We start from the raw sequence: 15,553 nt of genomic DNA, 5'->3' as shown, positions 1-15,553 counted from the left end.
TGGTCCACTGTTAACTCACCACAAACTCCACTTCACGCACCGTGGATTTCTGTCCGGTTTTTGCCACATAAAGTTTAAATCTTGATGCACAACCTCTGATCTTCAACAGTCACAGTACCAGAGATCCTCGCATGGTCCATTTCTACCTCTCACTAATTTTATGGTAGAGTGCACAGCATAAGTGCAAAAACACAAAAAGACTTGCTTCTTCCTCAAGCTCCCCACTACATCTGACGTAATTTTCATTGTTGTTGCATCAAACAATCCACAATAATACCAACCTGTGCATTATTGATGAAATGCCTCTAGTATGAACTTTACTTAAAGCTCTTTTTGAGTGTGAGTGTTTAGGCAGCAGTAATGAAATTGATGATTCAATGGGAAAGTACCATGTTTACCCAAGTATAAAACACAACAACACTCTTATTTTAAAGAAGTTCTTTGAGAACATTTTATTCTTAACATATTCGACTAATCAAAATCACAGACTCTTTCACTTACATAAATTATCTGCCTAAGAAAGTTAATAACACTGTACATACTCTAAACTTATGCCAGTTATTGATTATCTGCATTTCGAAAATACATGGAGAAATAAAATAAACAAAAAAACTGTTTGCATTAATTTTTATCTTCACTCCCTTCTCTGCTTACTATTTCAGCCAGTCGTCTGTGGTACTACTATTTTTAACCACCACCACCACAACCACCACCACAACCACCACCACTGGTATCATTATCTGCAATGATAGCTTAACCTAACCAATGAGAGGCAATAAAAGAGCAATTAAATTTATAATTTTTGTTTCAAAAAATTTATACTTTTTTTTTTTTTTTGCCCCAAGGTTGTCGTTATGATGGGACCTGAGAATGCAGCTGTTTTTTGCAAATACATGGCAAATTTTGCATCTGTATTGACATGAAAATGTGAAAATATTTTCCTTTGACTCCTGTTTCCAAAATAGTCGTTGCCCAATTCTCTCCCATTAGCTGTGTACAACCAGCAGTTCACTCCCCCAAACCCCTTTCATTCCTGTCATACTGCCAAGGTAACTGTTGACAACACCAGTGCACAAAACACCTAAGTATGCCATTGGCCCCTATCTACACTTTTACTTTCTCCTGTAGAAATTTATACTACTGTTATGTATTTGTCCAATTTTCAGTTCCACCTACAAATGAAAAGGCAGTTGCAATCTCTTTGCCACCATTATGAGGAAACTAGTGAAGTCTTTTCTTTTGCTAATGCATAATATATTTTGGTAAAATTGCTGTTACATTATGCTTAATGGAGAAAATTAACAAGTAACGTAATTTCATGATTACTTTCACCAGTAAGTCCAGAAAACAATTACCAATATTTTTTTTGTTGTGGCAGGCACAACAGCAGCATGCTATGGACAGACAACAGTCGGGGAGAGAAAGGGGTACCCTTCACATGACTGCAACTGACATAGCTTCAATTGTAAATGTGACCCTGTATTTTTCAAATGATTAATATTGGTGGTGGTGGTGGTGGTGGTGGGGGGGGGGGGGGGGGTATCTCATCTCGAAACTTGTGTAAATATGGTATATCGACACATTTGGTGTTGAGGTCTCAGTCAGTCAGATTTTTTTTCTGGCATTAAAAGCAATTTTCTCACACTTCATGCATATCAAAATTACCAGCTTGCAATGTGGTTAGGGTTCTGTGTCAAGAGTGCCAGTCCAACTAATAATACTTCTAGATGAGGCATTCTGATACCAAACCCAATAGGATGATGTCAAACAGAGCACCATGGTGTTGAAACCAACCTTCAAGCTGTTAGGTTCCTTACTTTTGTCAACAATATGCTGGGGAAATAACAAATCAAACATGGTCGTACCAAAAATATCATAGTAATAATCATCAGCACAGTGCACTAAATGAGCAAACGTACTTGAAACTGCAATCTGAACTAAAAATTTCAGTTGAATTTAATCTGTGGGTCACCTTTTTTTATGTAGCAGCATCCTCTACTAATGTAAAGGTTCTACTTCTCTTTTGCAGAATTGCAGTGATCATAGGAGTCAGCATGGATCCTAAGAAGCAAAGTGAAATCTGCATTCTCACACCAATTTGTGAATGTTCACTGCAGTTCACAACAGATTTCTGAGTAGACAACTACATCTTATCATGTTATTATTTTCCACAAACTTCCAGTTATAACAGTCATTATGTCAACTTCTTAAACACCCTCAAACACTCTTATTTCATTTTAGGCACCAAATACGTTGATAGCAAAGTTTTTTTTTGTTTTTTTGTTTTTTTTTTTTTTTCAATATATTGCTTTGGAATTGTAATTTAGAGTAATGAAAGATCTGTCCTCTCTTACAGGACAATAATGTAACGTGTCCGTTTCCAAAATTTCTTTCTTCCATTCCGTACCACAACTATATCACTATACACATAGTATAATAAACTGTCTAGCATCTGGTTGTGTTACTTGTGATTTCTGTCCCAATCCTCAACTGTGGAAATCATATTTCTGATTGTGGCATTAGAATTAACTCCTCATCAACTACACTGTGGAACAGAAATTTCTTGTTACAGCATTAGAGAACTGTCTCCCAATCAAGAATGGAACAGTAAAATAACATGGCATGGTCTGTTAACTGCAGCAGAGTTCTTTTGCACTTACTAACAATTGCTGTGTCACAACAAAGGTCTGACAGTTTGACTTAATGCTAAACAAACAAAGAGAACAAAAAAACGAAAACAAGGTTTAAGGCCAAATGAATTCATGCAATATACAGAATTTGGCAAGATAATCAAGAAGAGAAAAAGTGCTGAAATTACAGAAATAAGCACCATGTCTATTACACCATCGGTTCTTCCTACGCTCTTTACACTTTACACAGAGCTGACAAAAGTCATGGGATACCTCCTAATACCATATCAGCCCTCCTTTTGCCTGGCACAGCGAAGCAACTAAATGTGGCATGAACTCAATGAGTCACTGGAGGTCCCCTGCAGAAATACTGAACCCTGCTGGCTCTACAGCTGTCCGTAATTACGAAAGTGTTGCCAGTGCACTATTTTATGCACGAACTGACCTTTTGATTATGTCGCAATATTTGATGGCACTCATATCGGGTGATCTGGGTGGCCAAATCATTCCCTTAAATTGTCCAGAATGTTCTTCTAATCAATCGTGAACAATTGTGGCCCAGTGATATGGTACATTGTCATCAATAAAAATTCCGTTGTTGTTTAAGAATAAGAAGTACATGAATGGCTGCAAATGGTCTTCAAGTAGCCAAACATAGCCACTGCCAATCAATGATTGATTCTGCTGGACTAGAGGACCCCGTCCATTCCCCATAAACCCAGCCCAAACCATTGCCGAGTCACCACCAGCTTATACGGTGCCTTCTTGACAACTTCGATCCACAGCTTTGTGGGTTCTCCAGTCTCCAACACACTTAGACCTACCATCAGGTCGTCGTCCCCCCCTCCCTCCCCCCAAATGAAATCTGGACTTATCTGACCAAGCCACAATTTTCCAGTCATCTTAGGTACAACCAATATGGTCATGAGCATGGGAGAAGTGCTACAGGCAACGTTGTGCTCTCAGTGCAAGCTCTTGCATCGTTCATCTGCTGCCATAGCCCTTTAACACCAAATTTCGCCGCACTGTTCTAACAGATATGTTCTTTGCACATCCCACATTGATTTCGCCAGTTATGGCATGAAGCGCTGCTTGTTTGTTAGCACTGACAACTCTACGCAAATGCCGCTGCTCTCAGTCATTAAATGAAGGCTGACAGCCATTGCGTTGTCCGTGGTGAGAGATAATGCCTGAAATTTGGTGCTGTGTACCACCATCATATAATGGAAACTCCAAGTAGGAATATCAATGATGTGGAAATGACATTGCTTGTTACTGTAAAGAAACCTCATTAAGTTGCAGACAGGCACAATTAAAACACACTTACTTAAATCTTTTGGCCACAGGCTTCATCACTAAAAGAGACACACATACCATTCATACGCACACCAAAACTCTATCCACAACACTGCTGCAGTACCAAACGTATAACGCTGACATACGTAAGTTCACGTTTCGTATTTGTTGACTAACAGTCACTCGTACAATTGCAGATGACACGATGTATGCCGAGAAAAATGGCAACAGAAAAAACACAAAAAATATGCAACAAACAGTGACAAAAATCTTAAAAACAATGTTGTGACATATAGTAAATAAGGTTTTATGAAAATATTCACAGCAAACAATATTTTAAAAACAAATAGTACACATGTAATAATATTTTATAACTGCTATTTCTGCATGTTTTAGAATTAAAGAACCCACTGATGGTGATATTTGTCACTGAAACTAGTAAATAAACAAATAAATAACAAAAGTGTTTTGCAACAAGGTGGACCCACAATTCCCATATTGTTGCATTTTATACTGGCATGACCACCAACCAGCTGTCCACTGGGATGAATGGGCACTGCCAAACTATGGACGAGAGCAAAGTAGACCATCCTGTGGCATAACATACATCTGAACATAACACACTTGATTTCAATGGCTGCTTCCCAACCTGAGCCATCTGAATCCTTCCCTACACCACCAGCTTTTCTGAACTGCGCAGATAGCAATTACTCTTACAGCACTTTCTCTGTTCCTGTAATTATGCCAGCCTCAACCTATGGTAACATACTTCCCCACATCCTCCACCCAACAGTTTCACCCCCTCTGTCCAATCACCTGCTCCCCATTCCCATATCCCACCCTGTTTATTTGCTGCCCTCTGCCAGTGCATCTGCCTATCTTTCCCCACTCCTCTCCTTTTTTGCTCTTTTTCCCCACTTCCCTGCCCCACTACCTCCTGACGCTGCACCTGTTGACATTCTAGCCCCTGCACACTCCACCAGACAGTGTTTGTCTCTCCCCCCCACCCCACCCATATAATACTACTCGTTCCCCTTCCCTGCCAAATCCAGACTGCTGCTTGCACCCCGCATGATAGTTGCTTTCCGGCCCGAGATGCTGGAGTTGGGGGTCACGCGTGCACGAGCTGTGCTTGCTTTTGTGTATGAATAGTGTGTGTGGTGTGTGTGCGTGTGTGTGTGTGTGTGTGTGTGTGTGTTTTACTGATGAAGGTTTTGGTCAAAAGCTTTATGTAAGTGTCTTAATTGTACCTGTCTACAACTTAACGTGTCTTCTTTATGGTAAGCAACAACTTGTCTTTTCCAAATTGTTGATATTACAGCCACCTGTATATGTGCATATCGTTATCCAATGTCTTTTGGCACTTCCGTGTGAATCCTCAATTGAAGCTGGTGATGAAAGACAAGGATTGAAGCAAACTCAGTAATACAAGGGTCAGTCAAAATGCCCCCTGTTTCTTTTCTCCTTTAATGAAGTTTGTTAAGTGGAAAATTTGAATGTAGTTTTATTAAGCAAAGCTGCTTCTCCAATCCAGTGCAGTGGTAAATTCCTGCATCAACAGATACCAGTAGTGCAGTTGTTTGGAAAGTGTCAGACATCGATGTTCATATCAGACACCATTCTGTGACAGAATCTTCAATGCAGAAGGTGAAATGTCCATTCATATTCACGAAAGAACGAAAAATGTGTACGGTGATGCAAAAGTAAATATCAGCACTGTTAGACAATGAGTTCATCACTGTAACAAAGATGAAGGGCAAATGCCATTAGATGGTGAAACACAGAGTGGCAGGTCAGTGACTGCATTGATTCCACACAATATTCAGCAAGTCGGTAACACCACTTGTGCCGACCGCTGAGTGACTGCAGAGGGTTTGTGTCTCATTATTTCCCTCAGTACAGGCAGTATGATAATGATTATTGAACACCAGGGATACTCAAAGGTTTGTGCAACTTTGGTACCAAAAATGTTTAACCGATCAGGAGAGAGAGAGACAACAAAAACAATTCTCTCTCAATTCTGGAATTGTCTCTTTCCTGGAAAAAACTGTGACTGGTGACTAAACACCAGTTTCTTTCTTTCTTTAAAAAAAAAGATCAGAATCAAAGAGGGAGACAGTGGACTGGTATTACAGAAACTCATTGAAGGAGGGAGGAAAAGTTCAAAACAGCGCAATCGGCAGGGAAAGTTATGGCTACAGTATTCTGAGGTGCAGAGGGTGTGATCATGGTTGATTTTTTTGGAGTAGGAACACACAATAAATTCTGTCCAATATGTCAGAACCCTCAAACAGCTTAAAGTACGGCTTCAGTGAGTTCGCCCAACAAAAGCTTGGACCGATGTTCTTTTGCATGACAATGCAAGACCACACACCAGTCATTGTATGGCTGAAGAGATTGTGAAAATTGGATAGTAAGTCTTGCTTTATCCCCATACAGCCCTGACCTGGCACCACCAGAATTCCATTTGTTTGGGCCACTAAAAGAAGCTCACCGTGGGATTCACTTTGAAGATGTGGGAGCCATGAAAACATCTGTGCGTCAATGGCTACTGTGATTTTACCACACTGAAATATATGCCCGTGTTGAAAGATGGATCAAAACCGTAGAAAAGGTTAGAGATTGTATTGAAAAATCATAAATTACTATCCATTTCATAATGATTGACCCATGACTTCGAGCTTGTATTCTGGTCACATTGCATTAAAAACATTGATATGTGGATATGTCTATTTTGTGTATGACTATTTCATCTTAGCTGAAATGGGGCAGCATACGTTGTTGAATTTAAGAAAAGCCGTCCTTATAGCTCTTTTCAGTGAGTGTCGACTTTAAGGACGCATAAAAATCAGGCCGTAATTAGGAGAAAAATTTCCTTTGCACTGTTTAAAAATACAACCTTGTTCTATTTACAAGTGGATTTTCGATATTTTTGGATTACTCATTTCATCGCTATAATGTCAAATTCAAGTGTTAAGCTTGAACTTTTGCTGTGTGTGTGTGTGTGTGTGTGTGTGTGTGTGTGTGTGTGTGTGTGTGTACACACATAAACTATTGAATAATCCTCGTTATGAGTCTGTAAAGCTATTGTGTTACTAGCTGCAAAACATGCGAGGCTGTGGTGGAGCATAGCTGTCACTTCATCGTGACGCCACTGTTGTAATGCACCACAAGCGCCTGTTCAAAAGCGAAGAATGGCAACTTTGTGGTTGCATTCCAGTGCAGCATTGCCACATTCAGTATTTATCATGATCAGAGGGACATAATATCGGACACTGCAAAATTTCAAATACATGCTCAATACGCAAGCAGCTTACAATAAATGAACATCTGTGTGGCACATTTCAACAATAAATGGGAAAATCGATTAGCTTGAACACAGTTTGCAGTAAAGAACGAAGACTTAAATAAAATCTACCTAAATCACTTTCGCTGCTGGCTCAGGTCTCGCTTCTGCTATTCATTCATCTGCTAAGATCAGCAATGGTTCCACTGCTATGTCATGACAGTGGTCTCTTTGTGCATAACTGTTTTCAAATTTGTGTACACGACTCACTGAATTCCTCCAGACACTTTGGGGAACACTTTCCACAGTGGAGTGACACAACTGTGAAGTACATTACAGGGTACCTTGAGTACCTCTATCGGTTCTCCCTTCTATTCCAGTCTAGTATTGTTCGTGGAAAGAAGGATTGTCGGTATGCCTCTGTGTGGGCTCTAATCTCTCTGATTTTATCCTCATAGTCTCTTCGCAAGATATACGTAGGAGGGAGCAATATACTGCTTGACTCTTCGGTGAAGGTATGTTCTCGAAACTTCAACAAAAGCCCGTATCGAGGTACTGAGCGTCTCTCCTGCAGAGTCTTCCACTGGAGTTTATCTATCATCTCCGTTAACGCTTTCGCGATTACTAAATGATCCTGTAACGAAGCGCGCTGCTCTCCGTTGGATCTTCTCTATCTCTTCTATCAACCCTATCTGGTACGGATCCCACACTGCTGAACAGTATTCAAGCAGTGGGCGAACAAGCGTACTGTAACCTACTTCCTTTGTTTTCGGATTGCATTTCCTTAGGATTCTTCTAATGAATCTCAGTCTGGCATCTGCTTTACCGACGATCAACTTTATATGATCATTCCATTTTAAATCACTCCTAATGCCTACTCCCAGATAATTTATGGAATTAACTGCTTCCAGTTGCTGACCTGCTACATTGTAGCTAAATAATAAGGGATCTTTCTTTCTATGTATTCGCAGCACATTACACTTGTCTTCATTGAGATTTAATTTGCCATTTCCTGCACCATGCGTCAATTCACTGCAGATCCTCCTGCATTTCAGTACAATTTTCCATTGTTACAACCTCTCGATATACCACAACATAATCCTCAAAAAGCCTCAGTGAACTTCCGATGTCATCCACAAGGTCATTTATGTATATTGTGAATAGCGACACTCCCCTGCGGCACACCTGAAATCACTCTTACTTCGGAAGACTTCTCTCCATTGAGAATGACATGCTGCCTTCGGTTATCAAGGAACTCTTCAGTCCAATCACACACTTGGTCGGATAGTCCATATGCTCTTAATTTGTTCATTAAACGACTGTGGGGAACTGTATCGAACGCCTTGCGGAAGCCAAGAAACACGGAATCTACCTGTGAACCCGTGTCTATGGCCCTCTGAGACTCGTGGACGAATAGCGCGAGCTGGGTTTCACACGACCGTCTTTTTCGAAACCCATGCTGATTCCTACAGAGTAGATTTCTAGTCTCCATAAAAGTCATTGTACTCGAACATAATACGTGTTCCAGAATTCTACAACTGATAGATGTTAGAGATATAGGTCTATAGTTCTGCACATCTGTTCGATGTCCCTTCTTGAAAACGGGGATGACCTGTGCCCTTTTCCAATCCTTTGGAACGCTACGCTCTTCTAAAGACCTATGGTACACCGCTGCAAGAAGGGGGGCAAGTTCCTTCATGTACTCTGTGTAAAATCGAACAGGTATCCCATCAGGTCCAGCAGCCTTACCTCTTTTGAGCGATTTTAATTGTTGCTCTATCCCTCTGTCTTCTATTTCAATATCTACCATTTTATCATCTGTGCAACAATCTAGAGAAGGAACTACAGTGCAGTCTTTCTCTGTGAAACAGCTTTGGAGGCCTGGCACCATGTCAGCGTTCCAAAACATCCCAAAGGTGTTCTATAGGATTCAGGTCAGGACTCTGTGCAGGTTAGTCGATTACAGGGATGTTATTGTCGTGTAACCACTCCGCCACAGATAGTGTTATATGAACAGGTGCTCAATCATGCTGAAAGATGCAATCTCCATTCCCGAATTGCTCTTTAACAGTGAGAAGCAAGAAGGTGATTAGAACATAAATGTAGACCTGTGTTGCAATAGTGCCACGCAAAACATCTAGGGGTACAAGCCCCCTCATGGAAAACACGACCACACCATAAAACCACGACCTCCGAATTTTACTGTCAGCAATACACACGCTGGTAGATGACGTTCACTGAGCATTCGCCATACCCACACCCTGCCCTTGGATCGGCACATTGTGTAACGCGATTCGTCACTCTACACAACTTTTTCCACTGTCCATTCATCCAGTGTTTACACTGCTTACACCAAGCAAGGTGTTGTTTGGCATTTACCGGCGCAATATGTGGCTTACGAGCAGCCACTCGACCATGAAATCCAAGTTTTATCACCTCCCGCCTAACTGTCATAATACTCACAGTGGATGCTGATGTGGTTTGGAATTCCTGTGTGATGGTCTGGATAGATGCCTGCCTCTTACCCATTACAACCCTCTTCAACTGTCGGTGGTCTCTGCCAGTCAACAGATGAGGTTGACCTGTACACTTTTATGCTGTAAGTGTACCTTCACTTTTCCACTTCACTATCACATCAGAAACAGCGAACCTAGGGATGTTGAGGAGTGTGGAAATCTCATGTACAGACGTGTGACACAAACAACACCCAATCACCTGGCCACGTTCGTAGTCCGTGAGTTCCACAGAGCGCCCCATTCTGCTCTCTCACGATGTCTAATGACTACTGAGGTCGCTGATATGGAGTACGTGGCAGTAGGTGGCAGCACAATGTGCTTATTATGAAAATCATATGTTTTTTGTGGTATCCGGATACTTTTGATCATGTAGCGTATCATTATTTTAAAATTCTTGTCGTCCTCTGCTACCTGACTCTTGACAAATACCCAAGTGAGTTCAATGGCATTCAATTTGCAGATGTGCTACAGGCAACCACAGAAGTTTAACTGCCTTGTCCAATGATCGCAATACACTTTTGAAAAGGTATTCTTGCACCGTGAAGTGCGGTTGCGTGTGTTCTAGTAGGCTATTTTAGTAAATTCCACATATGATGTAGCATTACATGGCAGCTCTACACTACTGCTTTCCAGCCATTCAAAAACAGACTTCTTTCTCCATTTCATAACATGGATTTTGTGATGCTGGATTCATCATCATGTGATATGAAGCCTGATCTAAAACAAAACGCAGATCTGTTTGGTAATTTTTCAATAACACTCCTAAACCACTCTTTGCCCTGTCTGGCATTCGTTTCACAATGATAATCTGCACCTCCTTTCTGTCCAGTAAAACATAAGCCAGCATTTCGCACGAACCCATCTTCATTCCCAATGTGGAACATTATCATCATCTTTCCAGAAGCGAACAGTGTTTTTTATTTGAAGAAACTTCCTGGCAGATTAAAACTGTGAGCTGGACCGAGACTCGAACTCGGGACCTTTGCCTTTTGCGGGCAAGTGCTCCACCATCTGAGCTACCCAAGCACGACTCGTGCCCGGTCCTCACAGCTTTATTTCTGCCAGTACCTCGTCTCCTACCTTCCAAGCTTCACAGAAGCTCTCCTGCAAACCTTGCAGAACTAGCACTTCTGGAAGAAAGGATATAGCAGAGATGAGGTACTGGCAGAAGTAAAGCTGCGAGAACGGGTCATGAGTCGTGCTTGGGTGGCTCAGGTGGTAGAGCACTTGCCCATAAATGGCAAAGGTCCCAAGTTCAAGTTTCAGTCCGGCACACAGTTTTAATCCGCCAGGAAGTTTCACATCAGCATAGACTCTACGGCAGAGTGAAAATCTCGTCCTGGAGTGTTTGAATTCCTCCTTTCCAGCCATTCCACTTTTGAACACCTCCTCTGTGATGGATGTATACATTTTCTGATGCATAAGGCATTTTTTGTTCCTACCAACAAAACTTTCTGGAATAATTTGCACCACACCAACTCTCATCAGTGTAATAAACAGTCAATCTAGTGTTGTGTGTGTGTCTTATTTCCTGCAACATCTTGTCTCTTTTTCCTGCTACTTGGTTATTTTCCATCAACACAGGCCTTTTGTTGAACTTTTTGTATCTGAAGCCCAATTTGTGAATAGCATTCCAAAAGGTTGTTTCGCTCATACCAGGAAAATCTTACACTTTAGTCTTCAACTTTTTCAACACGGGCTACCACTGTTGAAAACTGTTTTCCACATAGAAGTCATCGTGGACTTTTCTTCTAATGAGTCCCTACGTAAACTCGTCCAATGTGAACTTCTGTCACCTGGCAGAACTGTTTTTTGGTGATACAAGATATGAAGTTTCTCTTTATTCTCTCGAAATTCTCTTCGCTGTGCTTTCACTAATACCGAGACATTCACTAGTTCTCTTTATTGGCTGTGCTATGGAACTACCCGCAGCCTGTTCTTTCTCAGTCTCAAAGTAAGCATGCGCACTTCATCACCATAGACTTCTCAACTTCATAAATTATGCATTGTTTCACACAAGTACAAGGCAACTAATTATGTTACAAGTATTGTCTCAACAACTACACAACAACGTATGGGAGCACGATTGCTTCCTACCTTATGGGAAGCCCAGCCCAGCCCAGCCCCCCCCCCCCCCCCCCCCCCCCCCCTCCCGCCGACGGCTACAATGAAGTGGAAATACTGTGCAGAGCTCCGGCAATATAGCACACGATAGCACGCAGCGCATAGAAACAAAAAAATAAATACATTTACAACGTAATATCAGCCTTTTATGTAGATTTACGTGCATAAAAACATAACGGCTATGAATACCGACAAAAGATCTTGCATTTACACTTTTTGTCTTGTTAATATGAATCGTCATTAGACAAAGTGCAGCAATCAATCCTGGTAAGGTACAACACATTGATGTGATCAGAATATGAGCTCAAAGTCATGGGTCAATCATCATGAAATGGATAATAATCATCGATGCTGTGGCTTTTCATCTATGTAGTTGCATTTAAAAAAGGCGGGCGAGAGAGAGAGAGAGAGAGAGAGAGAGAGAGAGAGAGAGAGAGAGGGGGGGGGGGGGGGGGGGGGGGGGGGCTACATTTGGACGGAACTTGGGCAGTGAAATGAAACCGGTATGTATAGAACTACAAATCTGAATAATTGACCACACCTTCCCTATCAAAATAGCATCTGGTGTGATTTCCCAAAGAGCTGGAGCAATGCAGCTCTCTCTCTCTCTCTCTCTCTCTCTCTCTCTCTCTCTCTCTCTCTGTCTGTCTGTGTGTGTGTCCGTGTGCGTGTGTCAGTTCTTGTTTATGTGTCTACACATCCTTCAACACCTCCATACACAGTGAGTAGTTCTTACAAAGAACTTGCTAGTATCTTATCAGTGGTAACACAACAGTCTCTTCTGTCCTATAACCTATTTATTGTTCATCCTTTATTACCACTGCACATCCTACCTTTTGTTTCACAATGGGCATATTTATATTTCTTTCTCTCCATTTTCTTATTCCGTTATTCAGACTGTAGAATATTATCTGCTCAAAATTTCAGTTTGAACTGAAGGGTTAAGTACAGTAAATGAAGTAAACATGTGATTAACGCTTTTTTACAGTTAGGTTCTTACATAATGGGTAGAAGTATGAGCATGAAAAATGGGAGAAAGAATTAGCCAAACAACGAATGACCCAACATTTGCCCCAAGCAATTAATGTTCCTTTTGAATGCATAATCACTTTCATCCACTGTGCCACCTTGACATAAAAGTGTCAAAGCAAACACATATCTGCATAAAATCACACATTTCTGATGCAATGCACATATTGCTTACCTCAGGTGTGGTCCTCAAATTGAGTATGTAATACTCAACAGCTGTTAGAAAATCATTGATTAAAGATGAAAATCTTGAGCATCTGTTCCTCAGTGTTACAAGCAATGTTATTAACTTCTCTTCAACCACACTTAGAGGTGGTGCCCTTACATCATGACTCCGATCAATTTCATTACAATCCTCTTCCAGCAACACTTTCAAAATACACCTAAAAAAATAAATGTATGTTATTTGCAGCAACAAATTTTTATTTACACTAAAAAACAACATTCCGAAATTGGGCTTGGAATAGGATGGTTACGGTGGTGGTGGTTGTTGGGATGTTTAAGGGGGACTAAACAGCGAAGGTCATCAGTCCCCCATTCCAAAATCAGGCGAGCCGAAAATCTACGGAGCAGATAAAAACCAAAGGGGGAGGAGACGTCCCCCCAGGCGCTAAAAGAACACAAATGCAGTAAGAAACACTACAGACAAGAACAGGACAGAGGAGCACCAGACAGAAAGAAACAGAAGAAAGGAGGATGGCCGGAGACTGGTTGACTGACCATGAGGAAAAAAAAAAAAAGGGAAAGAGTCAACCATCTGACGGCACACCAGAACAGCAACAGACACAAGGACAAAAGACACAGAAAGGGAAAGGCGCAGGACCTCCCTAAATCGAACCATAAAAACGACTACTACGGATAAAATGTAAAACATTGTCAGCCATGGAAGCATCGTCGGATAAAACCAAAGCCAAAGTGCCCGGGAGATTAAAAGATTGCCGGAGTGTGCACAGTCGAGGACACTCCAGCAAAATGTGGCCGACCGTCAGCCGGGACCCACACCGACACAAGGGGGGATCCTCCTGACGCAACAGATGGCTGTGCGTCAGGTATGTATGGCCGATGCGCAGCCGACACAGGACTACCGAGTCCCTGCGAAAAGCCCGCAGGGAGGAACGCCACACATCAGTCGTCCCCTTGACAGCCCGCAGTTTATTCGGGGCTGTCATGCCACGCCACTCAGCAGCCCACATCCCAATCAGCTTACGGCGCAACACCATCTGCTGGTCGCGAGCTGTAAGGCCGACCTCCAAAGCCGGGGCGTCGATCGCCCCTTTGGCCAGCCTGTCTACACATTCGTTCCCTGGGATGCCAACATGACCGGGCGTCCAAACCAAGACCACCGAACGACCAGAACGGGCAATGGCGGAAACAGACTCCTGAATGGAGGACACCAGAGGAGAGGAGGGATAGCAGCGGTCGATGGCCTGAAGGCTGCTCAGGGAGTCACTGCAGATCACGATGGACCTACCTGAGCAGAAACGCATATGCTCAAGAGCGCGCAAGATGGCCACCAGCTCTGCAGTAAAATACTGCAGCCAGCCGGCAAGGAGCGTTGCTCAACATGGGCAGAGTGAGCAAAGGCGTAGGCAGTGCGACCATCAACCAGGGAACCATCAGTGTAGACAGGCTCACAGCCCGGAAATGAGGCGAGGAGCGCAAGAAAACGGCAACGGAGGGCCACAGGCGGAACCGAGTCCTTGGGTCCCTGTGCCAAGTCCAGACGGATGGACAGCCGGGACAAACACCAGGGAGGCGAGGGGGAACGGACCCGGAAGGGAGGCGGAAGAGGGAATGAACCCAATTCCGACAGCAGGGACTGAACGCGGACAGCGACGGAAAACCCAGACCTAGGTCGCCGTTCGGGCAGATCGAGGACCATGGCAGGGAAAAACAGGCGACGATTGGGATGGCCTGGCGAGCAATGCACGTGGACAGCATAGTCGGCGAGCAGTCGATGGCGGCGAATCCGCAGCGGGGGAACCCCGGCCTCCACCAGTAGACTATCCACGGGGCTCGTACGAAAAGCGCCAGTTGCAAGCCGGACCCCACAGTGGTGTATGGGGTCTAACAACTTCAACACTGAGGGTGATGCAGACCCATAGGCCAGGCTCCCATAATTAAGCCGAGACTGCACAAGGGCTCTGTACAATCGCAGCAGCGTGCAGCGATCCGCACCCCAAGACGTGTGGCTAAGGCAGCGGAGAGCGTTGAGGTGCCGCCAGCATTTTTGCTTCAGCTGAGTAATATGAGGAACCCATGTGAGCCGGGCATCAAACACGAGTCCCAAGAAGCGGCAAGTGTCCACCACTTCAAGCAGGTGGCCGTCGAGGTAAAGTTCAGGATGAGGGTGGACCGTCCGACGCCTGCAGAAGTGCATAACTCGAGTCTTGGCTGCAGAGAACTGAAAACCGTGAGTCAGAGCCCATGATGCTGCCTTCCGAACGGCTACCTGCAGCCTGCGTTCGGCGACTCCCGTAGTCGTGGAGCTAAATGAGATGCAGAAGTCGTCGGCATACAAAGAAGGAGACACCGACGACCCCACGGCTGCAGCCAGACCATTAATGGCCACTAGAAATAAGGACACACTCAACACCGAGCCCTGTGGGACCCCATTTTCCTGTGTATAAGAAGAACTAGAGGCGGCACCGACTTACACCCGGAAAGAGCGG

The 15,553-nt window shown here is 43.3% G+C and overlaps 1 protein-coding gene across 1 annotated transcript in view; it reads right to left on the bottom strand.

Moving 5' to 3' along the window:
* The window catches only part of LOC124731101, a 301,651-nt gene that overhangs the window by 59,578 nt on the left and 226,520 nt on the right, over positions 1-15,553 (bottom strand). Inside the window, exon 10 of the mRNA XM_047248509.1 lies at positions 13,057-13,264. Coding sequence (XP_047104465.1) covers positions 13,057-13,264 — 208 coding nt within the window. The remainder of the gene's footprint in view (positions 1-13,056; positions 13,265-15,553) is intronic.

Source organism: Schistocerca piceifrons, chromosome 1 (genome assembly GCF_021461385.2).
Source record: "Schistocerca piceifrons isolate TAMUIC-IGC-003096 chromosome 1, iqSchPice1.1, whole genome shotgun sequence".
Taxonomy (NCBI): domain Eukaryota; kingdom Metazoa; phylum Arthropoda; class Insecta; order Orthoptera; family Acrididae; genus Schistocerca; species Schistocerca piceifrons.
The sequence above is the reverse complement of the archived record's forward strand: the minus strand, read 5'-3'. Positions and strand labels throughout refer to the sequence as shown.